The 22,217-nt window shown below is 49.0% G+C and overlaps 1 protein-coding gene across 1 annotated transcript in view; it reads left to right on the top strand.

Annotated features, from left to right (window-relative positions):
• The window catches only part of LOC143696059 (uncharacterized), a 186,038-nt gene that overhangs the window by 611 nt on the left and 163,210 nt on the right, over positions 1-22,217 (top strand). The window contains exon 2 of the mRNA XM_077191265.1: positions 21-98. Within this exon, the coding sequence (XP_077047380.1) occupies positions 21-98 (78 nt within the window). The remainder of the gene's footprint in view (positions 1-20; positions 99-22,217) is intronic.

Below are 22,217 nucleotides of genomic sequence, written 5' to 3'. Positions count from 1 at the left end.
AGGAAGAGGTTTCAGACCAGCTCCAGTCTCCTCCGGCACTATCGGATTCACACAGAGGAGAGGCCATTCCGCTGCCCTGACTGTGGCAAGGGATTCAAGTACAACTCCACCCTCATCACCCACAAGCGCATCCACACTGGGGAGAGGCCCAATGAGTGTCCCCAGTGTGGGAAGAGCTTCTCCAGCAGCTCTCACTTGACCCGACACCAACGGAGGCACCGGTAAGGGAAGCCCTGCGAGTGCCCCGAGTGCGGGAAGAGCTTCGTGCGCTGCTGCAGCTCCATCCCCCACTGGAGGAGGCACTTTGGGCACAGCCCTGGTCACTCACATTCCCTGTGATCCATGTTGGGGACACTCCTGGCTGCTTCTCCTTTGGTTTGACCTGAATTTTTTTCTCTTCTCTATCTCTCTGCTCCAAAAGTCCGGGGGGATGGATCTGTCCCCTCAAAACCACACAAATTCCACTGGAAATAACTGAATTTTAACCCAAAAAGGCTCAATCCTACCTCAAATTCCTTGTTCCCTCCTCAAAAAACTCAATCCCAGGCCAAACTCACTCCATTCCACAGCTGTCAAGTTGAGATGGAGTTGGAAGGAGATTGGGAGAAGTGGGATCCCAATTTGGAGCAGTGGGATGGGGATTGTGTGGGCCTGGGTGTGTGGGATGTATTTGATAGCAAATAGAACTTTCAGAGTTACTGATTCTGTCCCGTTCATTTTTAGTCATTTCTGTTTGCCGAGTGCCACCTTCTCAGCTGATTCAATTCCTATAAAAATCCCATTTTTTAAATCATCTAACCCAAACAATCCAAAAACCAATATCGAAATAAAGCCACCTGCACACAATTAATGTTTTAAAAATAATTTTAATTTTTCAAGAGTACTTAAGGATGTTATTAAAGTTTAATTGTTTGGTTGAAATGTCTGAGAAATTATAGTGGTGTTTGGTTTTGTGTTTAGTATATTTGTAATATGCATTGTTTAACTAAGATCTGTTAGATTGCATGGTAGTTTCTTTAGATATTTTTCATCTGAAGTACTTTAGTCATCGAGTTCTTGGAACGTAAACTAGTTTGGGGGAAAAGTTTGCTGTGCATGAGGGTCTGTGAATATGCCCCAGGCTGATGTAAGGGGAAAGGTATTTCAGGGTATCCCTGAAGGTAACAGGGTGCTCCTGCCTGAACGCCAAGATGCACCCGGCCGTAATAACCTTTGCTCCATGGTCCTGCTCTCCCATTAAACTTTTATTAAAGTCCTTTATTAACCTGTTTACATTTTCACAGGAGAGTGAACGTGTTTTTCACAGGCAGCTTCACAGAAACTGGAAACGTGGGGGTTCCCAGGAGGGGGCATTGCTGATCCAGGGCATGGAGGCGCTGCCTGCAATCGTCCATAACCGCCCATAAGGAGCCTCCAGGGCTTTACCCTCCATGAGCTGCAGCAGACGTGTCGGGAAAGGTGACAAGAGCCCGTGGAATGGTCCTTGTTGCAGGCAGATTGGCCACTTGCAGCTCTTCAAAACTCCCTCCCGTGAAAAATGAAAAAACTTCAACCATTCAAAAATGTGAAAAATGTGTTTACTCTCCTGTGAAAATGTACAAAGTTTAACAAGGGACAATGGGAGAGCAGGACCATGGAGCAAAGGTTATTACGGCCGGGTGCATCTTGGTACTCAGCCAGGAGCACCCTGTTACCTTCAGGGATCCCCTGAAATACCTTTCCCCTTACATCAGCCTGGTGCATATTCATAGAGCCTCATGCACAGCAACTGGGAAGGGTTTAACACTTTACTGGGTATATTAGCGTTCAGAAACACATAATCACCAGAATGATTATATGCAGGTGCTTTTATTGAAGAGCTCTGGGTGTCAGGGGTACCAGCCCAAATCTGACTCCGACATGGGTTCGGGATGGACATGTTTTTATATTCTATCCTTATATAACGTTCATGTTAATGATTAAACTTCAATTGTTCTATTGTATACATAGATTTCAGCCAAGCATGGGCTCCTCGTGGCCCCCCTCAAACTTCTAACATAGTTTCTCATGATTCTTCTTATGATTAAACAATAATTATATTTAATTACTAAACAATCATCACATCTAACAATTATATCATTTATCATGTTCTGCTTACGCAGGTGCAATTTCACATGATCTGGCAAGCACAAAGCCTAACATTTTCAGAGTCTATTTTTGACATTTTTCCAGGGCCCCACTATCATTCTCCCCCCTTTGAAAGCATTTTCACTTCACTATAGGTGTAAATGTTTTCACTTGATACAGGCCTTTATTTCTCAATTTATTCTTGACGTTCTTCAAGTCCATGGTTGATGTAAACGTTGTCGTGGATGCTGTCACGAACTGGAGAACCAGAAGATGGTGGGCGTGGATCTCGTGTCAGAGCCTTTATTATCTTCTGGTTCCAGGATGTTTTCTTCTGTATCTCTCCTTTCAAGATGCTGTGAACTAACCAAATTGCTAAGAATACAATTAGTAAGATTATCACACTCTCAATGATAGATTTAATCCATGAACGCACATTCCACCCTAGCCCTTTAAAGATTTTGCCTAGCCAGGTTGTAGTCAAATCCTTTTGCTCTTCTTGTGCTTCATGCTCTCTTTGTTTCAACTGATTGATGTCATATTCTACATCTGCAGTTACATTTGGGATGTGAACGCAGCAATGACCAACCCGTCCCTTTAAAAATCCACATACTCCATGCTCTTTCAGGAGTAACAAATCTAAGGCTAATCGATTTTGTAAAGTCATTTTTGTGGTGGCTTCTAATTGTACGTTTAATTCTTTAAATCCTTCCCATAGACCCAGTCTATCCACCTGACCTGTAAGTTTGTACAGCATCTCCCTACTCTGATAGTTTGCTGTAGGACCAAGCAAAGACTCTCGGGCCCACCCAAATTTCACTCCACCAGAGGGTTCTTGCCAAGTGTCATCTGGATTTTCATTGTCTAGAACTTCTCATCTTGCTCTTATCTGCACAAGTTCATGTTTTCCGTTAAATGGGGACTTTTTCCAAATTGGACATGAGGTTGGGAGGCCTAAAGTAATTTCCTTTACTTTCCCATCTACAGGCAGATGTGTTGTCCAGGTGCCATCGCTTGCTGCCCATACAAATTGTCCTGGACCTCGGACTGTACTCCTGGTACATCCTACAACTGCTTTATAATTCACTCTGCCTTGTTTATGTTTGATCCCTCTGCAAGCACAGCCAGTTTGTAGGGCTATTGCCAGGGGTGGCATCTGCTTTATCTCTGCATCAGCAGAAGTGCAGTCATAAGTTTTATTACATGCCCACCAACTTACTTGGTCTGCCCTCGTTCTGCTACTGGTGGCAGTGTTTGTTACTGCTGGATCTGTTTCATTCTCGGAGCCTTCCCACTTAATGCACCAAGGGGTGTTTGCCATACATTGGAATCTTTGAAGGATACTCACAGACCACGCACTGTCCCAAGGCTCTGTCTGACCTTTCTGATCCTTGGCCTCACACTTCCATACCAGAGTGGTTTCTCTAACATTTTCTATAATCTTTTTATAGTGTGGCAAATAGCATTGCCATTGTGTGATGCCTCCTGATTCTCCCATAGGGGTTCCTAGTGTGCCATCACTTAGAATACAGTCTTTCTGGCCCATGGGTCTCATCCATGTTCCTATTTTCTCCCAAGTTTCCTTGATTACTTGCCTCGATTCGGGTACCTGTTTGCATGCAATTGTTTTGTTCTTTTGTATTTCAGGTAGTTTTGATGTTGTGATTCCCCAATTTACTGGATCTCCTGCTGCCCTTTTGTATTGGTATACAGGCAGTTATTCTACAGGTGTTTTGCATTTTGGCAAAGTCTTTGACTAATCCAATCATTACATTCTCAGCCCAAACTGCATTAGAAACCTTTATCACCTGTGTTTCTGCTTGTACCTCTCTCTTCATTCTAGAATGAAGAGTGGTTAGTTGATCTTTTTGCATTCCACATCCCAAAGACATTAATGACCATAACATTGGCACAATTACTGATAGCATTCTCAAAGTGATTAAACACATCTTATCTGCAGCCTTGTTGGTTCCACGGTTTACACAGTCTGTGATCCAGGATGGATTTTCTTCACTCGGGTGTAGTGAATCCAGGGGTCCACGCCGGCTACTTTGGCTGCTGTAAAGGTGGTCAGCAGTACCTGGTGGGCTCCACTCCACTTTTCTTTCAGCGGTTCTTCGTTCCAGTTCTTGATGTACACCTCGTCTCCTGGATGTATGTTATGAACTGGGTTCTCGAGAGTCAGCGGTCTATTCCACACGAGGATGCTCCGGAGCCGAGCTAAAGTTTTCCCGAGAGACAGAACATAATTATACACTTCCTGCTTTCCTGTGACGTGCACATTAGGGTTAGGCTCAGGAGATTCATATGGTTTCCCATGCAATATCTCATAAGGGCTGACTGACATCCCACTCCTAGGCTTTATCCGAATCCTCAACAGTGCTATTGGCAAAGCCTGGGGCCACTGCAATGTGGCTTCTTGGCATATTTTACTGATTTGCCTCCTTAGTGTCTGATTCATCCTCTCTACCTGTCCACTTGACTGGGGTCTCCATGGTGTGTGGAGGTCCCAAGTTATCCCCAGCAATCTACTTACCTCTCTTACTACTGTAGCTATGAAATGGGGCCCCCTATCTGATGATACCCTAGGGGCACCCCGAACCTGGGAATAATCTCCTGTAGTAACCACTTTACTGTTTCCTTTGCTTGGTTGGTGCAACAGGGAAGGGCTTCTGGCCCCCAGAGAATGTGTCAACCCCCACTAACAGGTATTTGTATCCTCGAGTTCTTGGCAAGTCTACAAAATCTACCTGCCAATAGTCTCCTGGCTCTATTCCTATCCGAATTCTTCCTAGCTGTGCCTGTCGTCTAGCCACTGGGTTGTTTTTCAAGCAGATATCACATTTTGACATTACTGATTTTGCCATTGTTAACATCCGCACCGAAATTAAACTCTGCTTTAGCAATTTTACCAATGCCTCTGCACCCCAATGACATTCGTTATTTTTAATTTGTAGAACTTCTCTCATTATCAAGGGGGTACCACTATCTGTCCTTGAGTAGTCACATACCATCCCTCTGAATTCTTTTGTGCATCTAGCAAACGTGCCAGTCTCTCATCTTCTACTGAATATTTTGGTTCTGGAGGCAAATTGAATTGGGATACATTAAGCTAGAAAGGTATCAATGCCATTGTTGTTTGCACCTCTCGAGCAACCTGTCGGGCTCTCCAGTCTGCCTTTCGATTTCCCTCACAGATTTTGGAGTTTCCTGATTGCTGTGCTTTACAGTGTATGATTGCCACTTGTTCAGGTTTTTGTACTGATTTTATCAATTGCAGGACTGCATCCTGATGTTTAATGTGCATACCCAGAGAAGGACAATAGTCCCCTTTCTTTCCATAGTGCTCCGTGTACATGCACCATTCCAAAAGCATATTTTGAGTCAGTCCAGATATTTACCTTTTTCCCTTCACTTAATTCTAGTGCCCTGGTTAAAGCAACCAGTTCTGCCTTCTGGGCAGATGTATTTGGTGGTAATGCCTTTGCCTCCACTGCTGTACTGACTGTTGTTACCGCATACCCAGCGTATCTGGTTCCGTTTTCCACGAAGCTGCTCCCATCTGTAAACAGCTCCCACTCTGGCTGCTCTAGTGGGACGTCTTTCAGGTCTTCTCTTGCTGAGTAGGTGTACTCTATTACCTCCACACAGTCATGCTCTAATGGGCCTTCTTCAGTTGTGGTACCTAGGAACAAAGCTGGATTCAAAAGGTTGGTTGTTTTTAATGTGACATCATCCTGCTCAGTCAGGACTACCTGGAATTTCATCATCCTGCTTGGGGATAGCCAATGGCCCCCCTTCTGCTCTAAGACAGTGGTTACCATGTGTGGTACATTGACATCTATGTGCCTTCCCATCGTGAGCTTCCTGGCTTCTTGTATCAGCATCACAGTGGCTGCGACTGCCCGCAGACATGGAGGCCGCCCGGCACTTATGCTGTCAAGTTGTTTGGAAAAGTAGCCCAGCGGCCTTTTCCAGCTTCCCAGACCTTGGGTCAGGACTCCTAGTGCTAGGCGCAGCCTTTCATGGACAAACAGCTGAAAATCTTTAGACAGATCAGGTAAGCCTAATGCTGGAGCAGTTGTCAGTGCTTCCTTTAATTTTAGGAAGGCTTCTTTCTGTGGCTTGCCCCAGGTGAATGGCTGCATCTTCTGAGCTTCACACAGGGGTTTCGCAATCAGTCCATAGTCCATGATCCACAGGCGACACCATCCTGCCATCCCGAGGAAGACTCGCAGCTCATGTAGATTCTGGGGCTCTGGAATAGCACAAATAGCTTGGATACGGTTAGTGCCTTGTTTTCATTGCCTTTGTGAAATTTCACATCCCAGGTAGATCACAGTCTGTTGGGCAATTTGTGCCTTTCCTCTGGATACTTTATAACCTCCCATTCCCAGGGAATTTAAAATCTCAATGGTTACCTTTATACAGGTTGCCTTTTCTTCTGTAGCTGTTAGTATATCATCAACATACTGCAACAACAGGTATTGGTCTCTTGGTACTTGCCCACTCTCGGTCCAAATCTCCAGCTCCTTTGCCAGTTGGTTTCCAAATAGGGTCGGCAAGTTCTGATATCGTGTCCAGGTGAGCTGGGTCTTTCTCCCACTCCCTGGGTTTTCCCACTCACAGGCAAACAGTTTCCTACTTTCTTTGTCAAGGGGGAATGCAGAAAAAGGCATCTTTTAAATCAATTTCAGTAAACCACTTATATATCTCCTTTACGGATGTTAGCAATGTGTAAGGATTTGTTACCACTGGATAAATGTCCTTTGTTATTTTATTTATTGCTCTCAAATCCTGCACTAATCTATATTCACCATTTGGCTTCTTTACTGGTAATATTGGTGTATTCAATTCTGATTCACATTCTTCTAGAATTTGGTATTTCAAGAACTTATCAATAATCATTACTTATTCCTTGCCATGCTTCTGGTTTTATGGGATAGTGTTTGACTTGTACAGCCCTCACCCCTTCTTTTAACTCTACATGCACTGGTTGTGCCAATTTAGATTTCCCTGGTATATCTGTCTCCCATACAGAGGGAATCACTGCATCTCCTACCTCCCTAGGGATAGAGGGAACAGGTTTTTCTTTGATCATTAAAATCTGTCCCGTCTTTGATTCAGATATTTTCATTATAAGCTCCCCATTTTCAAAGGTTATTACCGCATCAAGTTTCTCTCGCAAATCTCTCCCTAAAAGCGGAATTGGACACTCAGGTACGTATAGGAATTCGTGTGTTATAACTTTGTTCCCAAAACACAAATCTAGGGGTTGCAAGAATGGCCGTTTTTCCTCTTTCCCTGTAGCGCCGACTATTGTTGTTTCCTTGTCCCCAATTTGTCCTTGCAAATCATTCAATACCGAGTAAGTAGCTCCTGTATCTATTAGAAATTTGACCTCTTTATGTCCTAATTGTATATTTAGAACAGGTTCCTTAACTTTTTCTACTGGCTCTGTGTCTAGTCAGCTGGTATACTCCCCCAAAACCATCCCCTTGGTAACCTGCTGGCACTGATTGCCCTGGTGAAACTGGTTGTTCAAGTCTGGACATTGTCTCTTCCTGCTGAACTTCATATAGTTTAGACCAATTTATAGTTTTGGGCACAGCATTCTGAACTCCTATTTGGATCCACTCTTGATATTTCCATAGTCTCCCCATATCGCAAAATAAATCATGGTCCCAATTTGGATCCTCAATTGGGAAATTCTCATCTCAATTCCCTGTTACGAGTCCATTTCTGATGTCCTCTCTTACCCTTTCTTTGTCTGCCTTAAGTACCATCTCTTTCTCAGTAGAATCCATCAAAGTATCTAATATTAATATATCAGATATATTAATATACTATATATAATTTTATATATATATATATATAAATACATATATAATATATTAATATACATATTATTGTATGTCATCCCAGTCAGGATTTTGAGTTTTGTATAACCATTTTTAATACTCATGCCATTTTATCAGGATTTTCTCTATGAATTCTGGCTGATTGTTTCCAAATAACTAAATCTGCAGGAGAGAAAGGCACTTTTATAAATACTGGCCCTTCCACTCCTACACTTTGTCGCAAGGGGGCAATTACAGTCCGTTTTTGTCTGCCTATGTCTTTTCTATCCATAACTGGGGCAAGGTTAGACCGACTCCTGGTTCTGTGGGCTACCCCATCGTTGATTCTCTCTCTCTCCTTCCTGCCACAGTTAGGTTTTGCTCATCTTCCGAGGAAGAGGGATCAGGTGACGATGGGAGAGGAGAATAAAGAGGGAAGGGTGTACTAGACGAGACAGGTTCAGGACTAGGTGGGGTAGGAGCAGGCAGTGGGATAGGGACAGATGGAACAGGTGGGATAGGGTTAGGTTCTCTTGTTCCTATTGGAGCTACCTGTAAATCAATATCTGTCTAATTTTCCCTACTCAGGCTTTCTTTCAACGCCAAGTGTTCTAAACAACGTTCCTCACAAACCCCACACTTATTGCTTGCAGTTGTTTTAACCATCATTAATCCACATTCATCCTGCCATTCTGGCTTTTCCCGTAAATAGACAAACAAATCAACATACGGAACCTCATCCCATTTTCCTTCTTGTTTACAAAATGACATTAACTGCGAAATAGTGTTATATTCCAATGTGCTAATAAGCACCCCAAAGGAGAACTTTGCGGGATAGAGGTGTTGCCGCCCAAAATCCCTTTCAGTTTCTCCATTCCAAATATACCACAAATTGCCAAACCCGCAACGCTTTCGCGATTGTCTTATGGAATGGCGCCTGGGCTTGTACCAGCAGGAATTCCTTTAGCGCAACCAAGCGTAGCTTTCGCTGCGTCTCATTGGCAGGCACCCAAACCAAAGTAAAAAGCACCTTACCTTTCTCCCGGGGACGTGGCGAGCGGCAGAAGCGGTCGCGGCCGATCGAGCTCCCCGAGAATCCCTCGGTGCCGGCTGGAGCGCGGTCGAGTCGCGAAACTCGCTCAGCAGCACCCGCAGGGTCCCATCCGGGGTCGCCAAAATGTTAGCGTTCAGAAACACATAATCACATCAGCGATTATATGCGGTGCTTTTTATTCAAGAGCTCTGGGAATCGGGGTAGTTTCCACCCAAATCTGATTCCGACCATACATTCGAGGTGAATGTGTTTTATCCTCTATCATTACATAACTTTCATGTAATTATTAAACTTATATTCTTCTATTGTATACACAGATTTCAGCTAAACATAGCCCCCTTTAAATTTCCAACAGAGTTTCTCACGATTCTTCTTATGGTTATATAATAATTATATTTAATTACTAAACAATCACCACATCTAACAATTATATCTTTTATCATACTGCTTACGCAGGTGCAGTGACCTGAGAAAACACAAAGCCCAATATTTTCAAAGACTATTTTTAACATTTTCCAGGGCTCCACTCTCACTTTTATTTCTTGTGGGAAAAAACCCTCCATCTCAACCAGGCACTCATGGCCAAAGCTGGGCAACTGCCTCTGGAATTCCTTATATCCAAGGATAGCTCCCAGACAAAAGCTGCCAGCACTGACAAGTCTGGCTGGCCTTGGCTTCCTGAGGGCTGGCCCTCATCTGCCTCTGAAACACTGGGGCTGGGTGCTTTCCTTCCTTATGAAAAGAACTCTGCTTCCTGTCCAGGCACCCACAGCCAAAACTGAGATTGCACCTCCAAAATGCCCAATGTCCAAGGAAAGCCCCTAGACAAAAGGTGCCAGGAGAGACAGGGCTGGCTGGCTTGGCCTGAGGGTGGCCACCTCTCATCTTCTTCCTCAACACTTGGACTTTGTGCTTTACTTTCCTATGGGCAAAAACACCCATCTTGACCATGGCCAAAACTGGGATTCCACCTCCAAAACTCCGTACATCCAAGGATTGCTCCCAGGTGAAAGCTGCCAGGACAGACAGGTCTGGCTGCCCTTGGCCTCCTGCGGCTGCCTCTCCCCTGCTGTCCAAACACTGGGGCTGGGTGCTTTCCTTCCTATGGAAAAGAACCATCCTTCTTATCCATGCAGAAACAGCCGAAATTGGGGTTCCACCTCCCAAATTCCCGATATCCAAGGGTTGCTTTCAGACAAAAGCTGCCAGGACAGAGAGGTCTGGCTGGCCTTGGCCTCTGATGGCCGCCTTTCATCTGCCCCTGAGACACCAGCGGTGTTCTGTGCTTTCCTTCCTATGGAAAAGAACCATCCTTCTCCTCCAGTGTCCATGTCTGAAACTGGGATTCCACCTCTGAAATTCTCAATATCCAAGGGTTGCTCCCAGGCAAAATCTGCCAGTACCGTCAAGGCTGGCTGGCCTTGGCCTCTGGTGGCTGCGCCTGCAACAGCGGGGCTGGGTTCTTTCCTTCCCATGGAGATCCCTGGGACACTGTGGGGACCTCATGGAACCAAGGGGATCATTGTGGCACCACTGGAGCCCATGGAACCAAGGGGATCATTGTGGCACCACTGGAGCCCATGGAACCAAGGGGATCATGGTGGCACCACTGGAGCCCATGGAACCAAGGGGATCATGGTGGCACCACTGGAGCCCAGGGAACCAAGGGGCCATGGTGACACAGAGGGGCTCCATGGACCCAGAGACCATTGTGGCTCTTTGAGGCCTGGTAGAACCTTGGAGACCGTTCCAACCTTCAGGGCCTCCTGTCACCAAGGGGGCATTATGACACCTCAGGGCCCCATGGAAGCAAGGGACCATTGGGACACTGTGGGACCCCATGGAACCCAGGGAACATGGAACAGCTCTGGCTGGCTTGGCCTCCCAGGGGCCACCTGACAGCTCTGGCTGATCTTGGGGTGTCAAGGGCTGCCTCTCATCAGCTCTTGGAGCACTAGGGCTCTGTGCTTTCCTTGCTATGGAAAAGGGCTGTCTGACTTTTCAGATGCCCATTGCCAGAACGGGTAATCTCCCTAAAATAATTCCCTCTATGCAAGGGCATCTCACAAAACAAAACCTGCCAGCTCTGGCTGGCCTTGCCCTCTGGTGGTCACCTCTCATCTGCCCCTGAAACACTGGGGCTCTGTTCCTGCATTCCTATGGAAAAGAACCAGCCTTCTTGTCCAGGGACCATGGCCAAAATTAGAATTTGGCCTCCCAAATTCTGTATATCCAAGGATTGCTCCCAGACTGCTCCCAAAAGTTTTGCCAAAAGTTTTGCTCCCAAAAGTAGCCAGGACAGACAGGTCAGGCTGGCCCTGTCCTCTGGTGATTTCTTTAGACCCTGAGCTGAATGTTTTCATTTGGAAACACTTTGGAGAGGGCCCAGAGATGTCCCAAGGAGGGGGGGTTTGGAGACCTAGGGCCCATGAGCACTGTATAGGGACAAAGGAGCTCTGTGCTCACTGGGGTGGAGACTGAGGACAGTGGAGCAGAGCCATGAGAGTGTTTAAAGAGCGATTTCAGGGCTGGTGGATCCTTTTGACATAGTGGAAAACAGCCAGAGAGAGAAGGAATCAAAGCCAAGGGCAGCTGGGGAGGCCCAGAGTGGCTCCAGGAGGAAGGAATTTCCCTGTCAGGGCAGGGCTGTGGTGCAGCACGTCCCCAGCAGGAGCCTGGAGCAGCCCCAGGCTCTGTGTGGGCAGGCAGGGGCAGGCAGGAGGCAGAGCTGTCAGCAAAGGAAGGGCCCAGCCAGGTGGGGCAGCCGGGGGATGCCGAGAGCCTGCAGGGACAGAGGCCAGGGCAGGGACACCGTGGGACAGCCTGGGCTGCACAGGGCACAGGGATGGGCAGCAGCTGCAAGACAGCCCTGACAGAGCCAACCTGGGCAGCGCTTTGGCCATGGCTGCTGGCCCTGGGCCTGAGCCAGGAGGGGACAAGTGACCCTTGCAGGCCTGGGGCCTCATGGCCTCCCTGTCCCTGCTCAGCAGCCTGGCAGGGGCCGCCCCACGCTCCTGCCCTTGGCATTGCCCATCCCCACATGCCAGGGCCCGTCCCGGGAAGAGCCCTGAGCAAGGAGGGAGGGACAGGATCTGCCTGGCCAGGCCCTGGGGCTCAGGCCTTGGCCCTTTACATTCCTGAAACAAATCCAGGTTTGCTCAGCACCAGAGACACCTTTGCCTTGTTTGTCCCCAGCTGCCATCAGTGCCTCCAGTGTTCTGCTCTCCCTGGAACCCAGGGACACTTTCTCAGTCCTGTCCCTCACAGGGATCTCTTTAAAGTACAAGAAACTTCAGTCTTTCAATCTCACTTGGAGCTCTTGAGAAGTCTTTGAGCCCACTCTGTGGGACTGGGTGTGATGCAAAGAGCAGCAAAGGCCCAGAGGGTGATTAAAGTCCTTGTGCTGTGTCTGTGCTGCTGAGCTGGGCTGGGCTCCTGGCCCAGAGGCAGCTCCTGGCAAGGGCAGCAGAGCTGCAGAGAGACAGCTCTGGCCAGGAGCAGCTCCTGTGCACAGCCCAGCAGGGCTGGGGCACTGCTAGGGCCCCTCAGGGACACCAGCAGGGCACAGACAGAGCTCACAGGGGCTCAGCACTGGCCTGACATCACTGAAGGCGGCTCTGTGACATCACAATGTGGGTTGTGACACAGAGTCACAGAGCAGCTGTGTGATGCCACAGAGAAGGCTGTGACATCACAGGGTGACAGTGACATCACAAATGTGCAGTGTGACATCACATAGCAGCGGAATGACATCATATGGAGGTTGTGTGACATAACAGAGTGATTGTGTGACATCACAGGGGCTGTGTGACATCACAGGGGCTGTGTGACATCACGGGGGCTGTGTGAGGTCCCTGGGGAGGTCACTCTGCCCCGGCCCCCTCACAGCTCCCCCCAGAGCAGTCCAACCCTGCTCGTGCACAGCGGGGTCCCTTGTTCCCCCGGGTCCCCCCGGGTCCCCCGGCCCCGCAGCCTCCCCCAGAGGATGTTCCACGAGATCGACCCCAGAGCCTGACACGGGGACGGGGGCCGGGGCCCTGGGGGTGGCACAGGGAGACAGGGACCCCCCCGGCAGCGTCCCCGTGTGCCCCAGGGCCAGAGCCTGGGCCAGGGCTCCTTCACGCTGTTATAGATAAATATCATAATATTGGCTTTTTGCAAATATTAAAATGGATTTTATATGTGTGGTGTTAAAGTAACTTTGTTCTAAAGATATCGTTTTTATTTCTGTTGTTAATTGAGCTTAGACATAGTAGTGAAATAGCTGATAGAAGTGTGCTTGTGTTAAACTGCCTGCTTGGATGGGATAACATCCAATGCACACGGGATGAGGACACCTGTACAGATCTGCCAACTCTCAGCACTCCCTGTCTGAAGGCAGAGTGCAGCAAGGCCCAAAACCTGGAGGTGATAAAGAGAAGGAGCCAAAACCACAGCCAAGAAACACACATGCTCTGAAAAGGCAGACCCAAGGAGGGGCCATGTAAAATCATTCCTGGAATATGTAAAGTAGTTGATGGATATGCATGAGGCTCTATGAATATGCACCAGGCTGATGTAAGGGGAAAGGTATTTCAGGGGATCCCCGAAGGTAACAGGGTGCTCCTGGCTGAGTGCCAAGATGCACCCGGCCATAATAACCTTTGCTCCATGGTCCTGGTCTTCCATTGTCCTTTATTAAACTTTGTACATTTTCACAGGAGAGTGAACGTGTGTTTCACAAATGGAATCTCAAGGAAACAAGGGTCAGTTGTTAAGCCAAGGCTCTGCTTTGACCAAGTGGGGCCTCATGGGACACAGGTGCCACTGGGACATTGCCAGGCCTGCTAGGAACAAGGCTCCATTATTGCACAGTGTTACAGATGAGTAATGTCATAGTTGGGTCTCACAGTGAGGAGATAGATCCTATGTGTGTGTTAAGATGTGTAGTGATGTTATTGTCATCTGTCCCCCATAGTCCTCTTTCCCCTGCCCTTGTAATGGCCTTGGTGGTTGGGGCATTTGGGGAGGGCAGGTTTGTCACTGGAAGGCAGGCATGGCCACACCTGCTCTCCAGTCAGTTTGCAAGAAAGCATTCTCCACCAATGGATGGCCATAAAGAGTTACCTGACAGACTTTGGGTGGGGCTAGGATTGCCTGATGCAACACCAAAGTCTAAAAGGAGGAGCAGCCAATTTGTGAAGGAGCCATGTGGCTGATAGCCACGGGGTGGGGAAGGGCTCCCAGTGCTGTGATTTCTCCTGTTTCAGTCCTTTGTTGTCATTTTTTTCAAGGTTGAATCACCCTTATATTTTAAAAGTAGCGGTCATGTCTCACAGACAGCAAGGCCTCAGGGCGCCCAGGAGAGCGGCGTGACAATGACATCTTGGGGAACCAAGTGTCACCTGCAAACACAACGGGGCCTCATGGAAGCCAGGGGCCACTTGGATATTGCCAGGGCAGGTGGAACTCAGTGTCCATTGTGACACAGCACAGCCTCGTGGAACTCAGCAGAGCATTGGGACAGCCTGGAATCTCATGGAGCCAAGGCTCTGCTTTGGCAAAGTGGGGCCCACAGGACACAGGTGCCACTGGGACATTGCCAGCTCTTGTGGAACCCAGTGTCCACTGTGACACAGCAGAACCCCATGGAAACATGGGGGCCACTGTGACGCAATGGAATCCCATGGAAGCAAGTGTCAGTTGTGAACGCAGCAGGGCCTCACAGAACCCAGGGGCAACGGGGACTGTGCTGTTGCTCGTGGGAGCAAGGGGCCATTGTGACCCAGCGGGGCCTCCTGGAACCCAGGAGAACATTGTGGGCCCATGGATCCTCATAGAAGCACGGCCCCGTTGTGACAAAGTGCAGCATCACAATGGTCTCCTGGGTTCCATGAGTCCTCGCTGTGTTTAGAATTGACACTTGGTTCCCCAAGATTCCATGGCATCCCTCTGCTCTCCTGTGATTTGAGGCTGTGCTGTGTCACAATGGACACTTGCTTCCTCCAAGGCTGGAGATGTCCCAGTGGCACTGGGCTTCCATGAGGCCGCGCTTTGTCACAATGGGGCCTTGCTTCCATGAGATTCCATTGTCCCACAATGGTCTCCTGGGTGCCACAAGGCCTGCCTTTGTCACAGTGGAACCTTGCTTGCACCAGCCCTGGCAATGTCCCAGTGGCACAGGGGTTCCAGGAGACCCTGCCGTGTCACAATGGGCCCTTGGTTCCATCAGGTTCCATTGTGTCACAGCGCTCTCCTAGGTCCCATGAGGCCTTGGTCTGACACAGTGGTGTCTTGTTCCTACCGGGCCTGACAATGTCCCAGTGGCACCTGTGTCCCATGAGGCCCCACTTGATCAAAGCAGAGCCTTGCTCCCATGAGATTCCCCTGTGTCACAATGTTCTGCTTGGTTTCATGGGAACCTGATGTGTTGACAATTGATCCTTGGATCCTAGAGATTCCATTGCATCACGGCTGTGTCCTTGATTCCATGAGGCCCAGCTTTGCCACAGCTGGACCTTGGTTCCATGAGATTCCATTGTATTACAGCGGTGTCCTTGGTTCCATGAGGCCCTGCTGGGTCACAGTGGAGCCTTTGTGCCATTCGTTTCCATGGTGCCACAATGGTCTCCAGCATTCCATGAGGCCACACAGCAAAAGAGTGGACCCTTGAATCCATGAGTTTCCATTCCATCAGGATGATCTCTTGCATTCCATGAGGCCCTGCTGTGTCACTAAGGAGCCTTTGTTCCATGTGTTCCCTTTGGGACACCATGGTCTCCAGTGCTCCATGAGGCTGAGCCGTGAAACTCTGGGCTCTTGGTTCCCTGAGATCCCACCATGGTGTCACCATGGTCTCCTGGGTCCTGTAACAATTCACAGTTGGTTCCATGAGATCCCACCACGGTGTCACCATGGTCTCCTGGGTCCCATGAGGGCCCCTCTCTGTGTCACAGTGTTTGCCTTGGTTTCCTGAGAAGCTGATGTGTTGACAGCTGACCCTTGGTTCCTTGAGATTCCATTGCATCCCAGCAGTTTCCTTGGTTTCATAAAGCCCAGGTTTGTGACAAGGGAGCCGTGGTTTCAGGATATTCCATGGTGACACAAGGGTCTCACCACTCTCTGAGGCTGCACAGTGAAACAGTGGACACCTGGTTCCATGAGATTCCGTGGGGTAACAGTCAAATCTTTTGCTTCTTTTCTGCCAAGGTCGGGATGAAATCCCAAGACAGCATTTCTTGTTTGGACTCAGGTGTTCATTAGCTCATGTCTCTAGAACAGTCTCACAAGCTGTGAGTTCTGCAGCACTTCACTAACAAGGTAAAAATGGAACCCCATCTCTCTCTCTGCAAGGTCTTCTGAGGATAAACTGTCCAATTAAGAAATGACACCTAAATTATTTTTACTTTTAACCCAATAACCAATCACCCGTGCCCAACATAAGGGACTTTTTTATCCAATTACACAGTACCACCCAAACCTGAGGAGGAGGAGGAGGAGGAGAAGGAGAAGGAGAAGGAAAACAAGGAGGAGAAGAAGAAGAAGAAGAAGAAGAAGAAGAAGAAGAAGAAGAAGAAGAAGAAGAAGAAGAAGAAGAAGAAGAAGAAGAAGAAGAAGAAGAAGAAGAAGAAGAAGCAGGTGAAGAAGGCAAAGAAAACGGATCAGCCTCCACCCTAAAACCTCCATCTTGCTTTATATACATTACTATATTCTAAAACCTTAAACTCCAAGTTGTCCACCATGTGATATTACACCCTTCTATTCAAACTCCACACCCATAATCCCAGTTCCATCATTCCATTTTGGAAGCCTTCTCCACAGCCTCAGGTCAAATGCAGTGTTCTCTTGGGGGTCAGTGTCTGCCAGCTCAGAAAGTCCAAAATTCTCAGCAGCCTGGGTTCCAACAGGTAACAATGTTCTCCTGTGTTCCAGTAGGTTCCATTGGGCCCGGTTCTGTCACCATGGACACCTGGTTCCATGAGATTCCATGGGGTGACAATGTTCTCCAGTGTCACCATGGACACCTGGTTCCATGGATTCCATGGGGTGACAATGTTCTCAAGTGTCACCATGGACACCTGGTTCCATGAGATTCCATGGGGTGACAATGTTCTCCAGTGTCACCATGGACACCTGGTTCCATGGGATTCCATGGGGTGACAATGTTCTCCAGTGTCACCATGGACACCTGGTTCCATGAGATTCCATGGGGTGACAATGTTCTCCAGTGTCACCATGGACACCTGGTTCCATGGATTCCATGGGGTGACAATGTTCTCCAGTGTCACCATGGACACCTGGTTCCATGGGATTCCATGGGGTGACAATGTTCTCCAGTGTCACCATGGACACCTGGTTCCATGGATTCCATTGGGTGACAATGTTCTCCAGTGTCACCATGGACACCTGGTTCCATGGATTCCATTGGGTGACAATGTTCTCGAATGTCACCATGGACACCTGGTTCCATGGATTCCATGGGGTGACAATGTTCTCCAGTGTCACCATGAACACCTGGTTCCATGGGATTCCATGGGGTGACAATGTTCTCCAGTGTTCCATGGACACCTGGTTCCATGGGATTCCATGGGGTGACAATGTTCTCCAGTGTTCCATCAGGCCCGGCTCTGTCCCCATGGACACTCAGTTCCATGGGCAGTGTCCGTGTCCCAGTGGCACCTGTGTTCCATGGCACCCCTGTCTGACCAGGGACAGTTTGTTCCAGGACATTCCATGGAGTCCCAGCGGTCACTTGGGTTCCATGCAGGTGCCTGGGCAGCGGGAGCTCAGCCCAAATATCCTGGGGGTCCCTGGGCTGGTGTTTTTTGGGGGGAACCTTTGGATCTTGCAGGGCTCCAAAGCTGAACCGCGGATGCCCCTTGGGACAGAGTGGAGCATCATGGAAGCAAGGAGAGCCTGATGGAAGCCAGGAGACCCTGATGGAGCCAGGAGACCCTGATGGAGCCAGGAGACCCTGATGGAAGCCAGGAGACCCTGATGGAGCCAGGAGACCCTGATGGAAGCCAGGAGACCCTGATGGAGCCAAGGCTGCAGCGGGACACAGAGGGACCTCACGGGAGCCAGGAGAGCGTTGTGAGGCTGTGGAACAATGTGGCACCGAGGTTTCACTGGGGCTTGACAGAAGCTCCTGGAGACGAGGAAGCGCTGGAAGCCTCTGGAATCAGCGTCTGCAGGAGGATTTTCTGCTCCCTCCTGGGATGCTGGTGGACAATAAAGCCTGAGGCAGCCTCCCAAGGGTCCGGCTGTGCCACCAGCGGGGGCCACATCTGGGGGGACGCCCGGCCAGCCCTGGCCCTGCTGCTCCTCCTGGCCAGGCCTGGAGCTGCTGGGAGCCCGGGCTGGGGGAATCCTCAGCGCTGTGCAAGGAAAGGTTCAGCACAAGCAGCCCTGGAGCGAGATGTGCAGTGTGAAATACGCCAATCACTTGTTTTTAAAATTGTAAAAGTTCATTAGTAATAAAATGGTTATAAAAATAGCAATACAATTAGAGAAATAATAATTTGGACAATTTGAATTAGGACAATATGAGACAATAGAGAGAAAGGGTTATGGAGGTCCGGGTACCTTTTCTGGGCACCACGAGCCCGAAAAGGGACACCCATTAACAAAGGATTAACCCTTAAAAACAACAGCCTGTTGCATATTCATACACTTCATCCATGATGCATAAATTCCATTCAAACACAGGATTCTGTCTGGGCAGTGCCACCTTCTTCCTCCAAATCCTAACAGCGCCTTCGAGGTGGGAAGAAGTTCATTTCTTCTGATAAGAGGGCAAGAAATTCTTTTTCTCTGAAAGATTTAGGTGTCCTGTGGCTGCTATCTCACTGCGAGTCCTTTCTGTAAAAAAAGAATCCTACATAGCATCGTTTCTATTTTAACATTTTTTATAACCTAAAACTATATTTAACACACTCCTTAAGAGAATTAATACAGCAGACATATAATATTATTATATAAATATATTATTTATCATAATTATATATTTATGATTATATAATATATATAATATAATTATATAATATATAATATATATTATATATAATATAATTATATACGTAATATATAAGATATAATATTATATATATTATATATTGTTATATATTATATATTTTATATATAATATATATATTATAGTATATTATTATATTATAATATATTATATTATATATATATATATATAATATTCTAACACCAGACATATAATATTCATTTTAATATTTGCGAAAAGCCAATCATAAAATACATGCATTTTTCACATGCAGGCAAAGCCAGCCAGGCAGCAGAGCAAGAGAGAGAGCAGAGCCAGCGACACAACAAACGCACCGAGAGCGAGAGAGCAAGTTTGAACAGAGCTTGCAAAGGGCAAAATCAGCTCAGACCAGGTTAGACTGAAGAACAAGGAGCACCAGGCATGGGCTGATGGTCCAGGTAAAAAGTTCCAACGTGAGGAGGACGACAGAAGCCTTCATCAAAAGAGCACCAGAAGACTGAGGGCCGCCACAGGAGGAACGGACGCAGGCGCTGAAGCCACACACGGCTGTAAAACCGGGACACAGCTTTATGCAAATGTGAGTATGCTAATGAAGTGTTGTAATTGTGACTTTTAAAATGGAGCTGAAGGCCAAAGGAGACCGAGTGGGTTTTTGCCAGAGAGATCCCCCTCGCTCCCAGCGCTGGATACACAAATCCCTGCTCTGTCTGACTGCAGAGTTTGATTTCCTCACCCAGTTTGTCCCACTCGCCCTTTCCCTGCCCTCTCCTCCCCTCTCCCAGCCAGTCCCATTTATGGGATTTGTGGTCATTTATGGGATTGGGGTCATTTGGGCGATTTGGGTTCTTTGTGTGCCTTTGGGGTTATTTGGGGTTTTTTTTGGCGTTATTCAGGGTAAATTTGGGATAATTTGGGGTAATTTTTCACATTGTTGGGTTTTTAGGGCCGTGTGTGTGGGGGTAATTCAGGGCCAATTCTGTGTGGGTTTGGGATCATTTTATGGGATTAGATGGGATTTTAATGGATTTTAATGGGAATTTAGTAGGATTTTAATAGAATTGTTTTTATGGAGTTTTAATGGAATTTGATGGGATTGTAATGGAAATTTATGGGATTTTAATGAGATGTCATGGGATTTTAATAGGATTTTAATGGTGTTTAATGGGAATTGAGTGGAATTTAATGGGATTTTTATGGGATTTTAATGGGATTTGATGGGGGTTTCCCCCAGTCCACAGCTCCCTCCCACCTCAATTTGGGGGTCCCATCCCCCTCTTCCCGCCGCTCTCCCGCCCCTTCCCCATCGTTCCCCCAGTCCCCAATCCCCTCCCCCGTGCTTGGTTTTGGGGGTTCCAGGCCCCGCCTGCTCCCTTTGGGGGTCCCGACCCCCCTTTGGTTCAATTTGGGGCCCCCCCGCCCCCCTTCTCCCCGCGCCCCCCGCTCCCCCCGCGGCCGGGGGGGCTCCCAGAGCCCCCAGTGCCACCAGTGCGGCCCCAGCTGCCCCCGCACGCCCCATCCCCATCGCCGGGGTCACCGCCCCCGCCCCAAATTCCGCTCCTGGACACTGAGAGCCATCAGCGACAAACGCTCTGATTGGCTGGGAATGGCCCCGCGCAGTCTCTGATTGGCCAGCGCTGTGGAAGGCGCTGGGTTCTGCCCGGCACGCGATGAGTCACAGCCGAGCCGGGCGCTGATTCGCTGGAAATCGCCGGGCGGGGCCAGTGCGCCGAGTGTCTGCCCGGCAACGGGATCGTCATCAGATCCCCGCGCTCTGATTGGCCAGGATCTGTTTCGGGCTGGGGAGGGGAGGAATTGGGCACCCCCAGGAGCCCCTCGGGTTTGGGGCTTTCGATCCCCCCTCGGCCCTCGGGGCGGCCCTGGGGCCACCCCAACACCCCCAAAATGGGGAGGGTCCGCGGGGCCCTTTGGAACCCCCAGAAATGGGCGGGGAGCGGCAGGAGCCGCCCCAAAAAGGGATGGAAGGGTCCGGGCCGGGAATGGGGGAGGCTCTGGGGATGGCTCCGGCCCGGATCGGGGTGGGCCGGGATTGAGGGAGGCTCCGTTCAGCGGCTGGGGAGGGGCTGGGCCTGGGGAGGGCTCCGGGATTGTGGGGATGGGGCCATTCCGGGACTGCGGCGGGGCCTCTCCCTGGGGTTGGGGTCCGGCATTGGCTCAGGGACCCTCCCCGCTCCTGTTCCGCTTCCCGATCCCGTTCCCGATCCCGATCCCGCCGCTGGCTCCAGGGAATGTCCCTGATCTCAACCCCGACCCCAAACCCGAGGTGAGGTCAAACATTGGGGTCAAACACCCCAAATCCTGGGGTCAACTCCCCCGGACCCCAAATCCTGGGGTTCAAACACTGGGGGGGGCCAAACACCCCCAGACCCAAACTCTGCGATCTCAACCTCCCCCCCCGCCCCCCAGCCCGAACCCCAAATTTTAGGCCTTAAACCCCTTAAATCCCAGATCCTGGGGTGTCAAACACTCTGCAATTTGCAAATGTTGGGGTTAAATCCCCCTGACCCCAAATCCTGGGGTTTGAAACATTTGGGGTGTCCAACACCCCCGTTCCCAAAGTCTGGGGTCAAACACCCCCAAATCCCAAATCCTGAGGTGTCAAACACCCCAAGCCCCAAAGTTTGGGGTCTAAACCCCCAATCCCCACCTCCAGGGATTTGAAATATCTGGGGTGTCCAACCACCCTGATCCCAAAGTTTGGGGTCAAAGCCCCCAATCCCAAAACTTTGGGGTCAAAGGCCCCCCGATCCCAAACTCTGGGGTGTCAAATCCCCCTGATCCCCCCAACTTTGGGGTTAAATCCCCCCAAATCCTGGGGTCAATCCCCCCAATTCCTGAACTTTGGGTTCAAAACCCCCTGACCCCAAATCCTGGGGTTTGAAACATCTGGGGTGTCCAACCGCCCTGATCCCAAAGTTTGGGGCTCACACCCCCTGATCCCCAAATTCTGGGGAAAAAAACTCCCAAACCCCAAATCCTGGGAACAAAAACCCCCAAATCCCAAAGCCAGGGGTGTCAAACATGCCCAATTCCCAAAGTTTGGGGTCAAAAATCCCCAAACCCTGAGGTGTCAAAATCCCCTAAAACCCAAATTTTAGGATCAACCCCACCCAACCCCCAAAGTTTAGGATCAAACCCCCCAGTTCCCAACGTTTGTAGTCAAACACCCCCAAACCCTAAATTTTAGTGTCAGGCACCCCCAGTC

This window comes from Agelaius phoeniceus, chromosome 28 (assembly GCF_051311805.1).
Source record: "Agelaius phoeniceus isolate bAgePho1 chromosome 28, bAgePho1.hap1, whole genome shotgun sequence".
Lineage (NCBI taxonomy): Eukaryota > Metazoa > Chordata > Aves > Passeriformes > Icteridae > Agelaius > Agelaius phoeniceus.
This window is presented reverse-complemented; position numbering and strand designations above follow the sequence as displayed.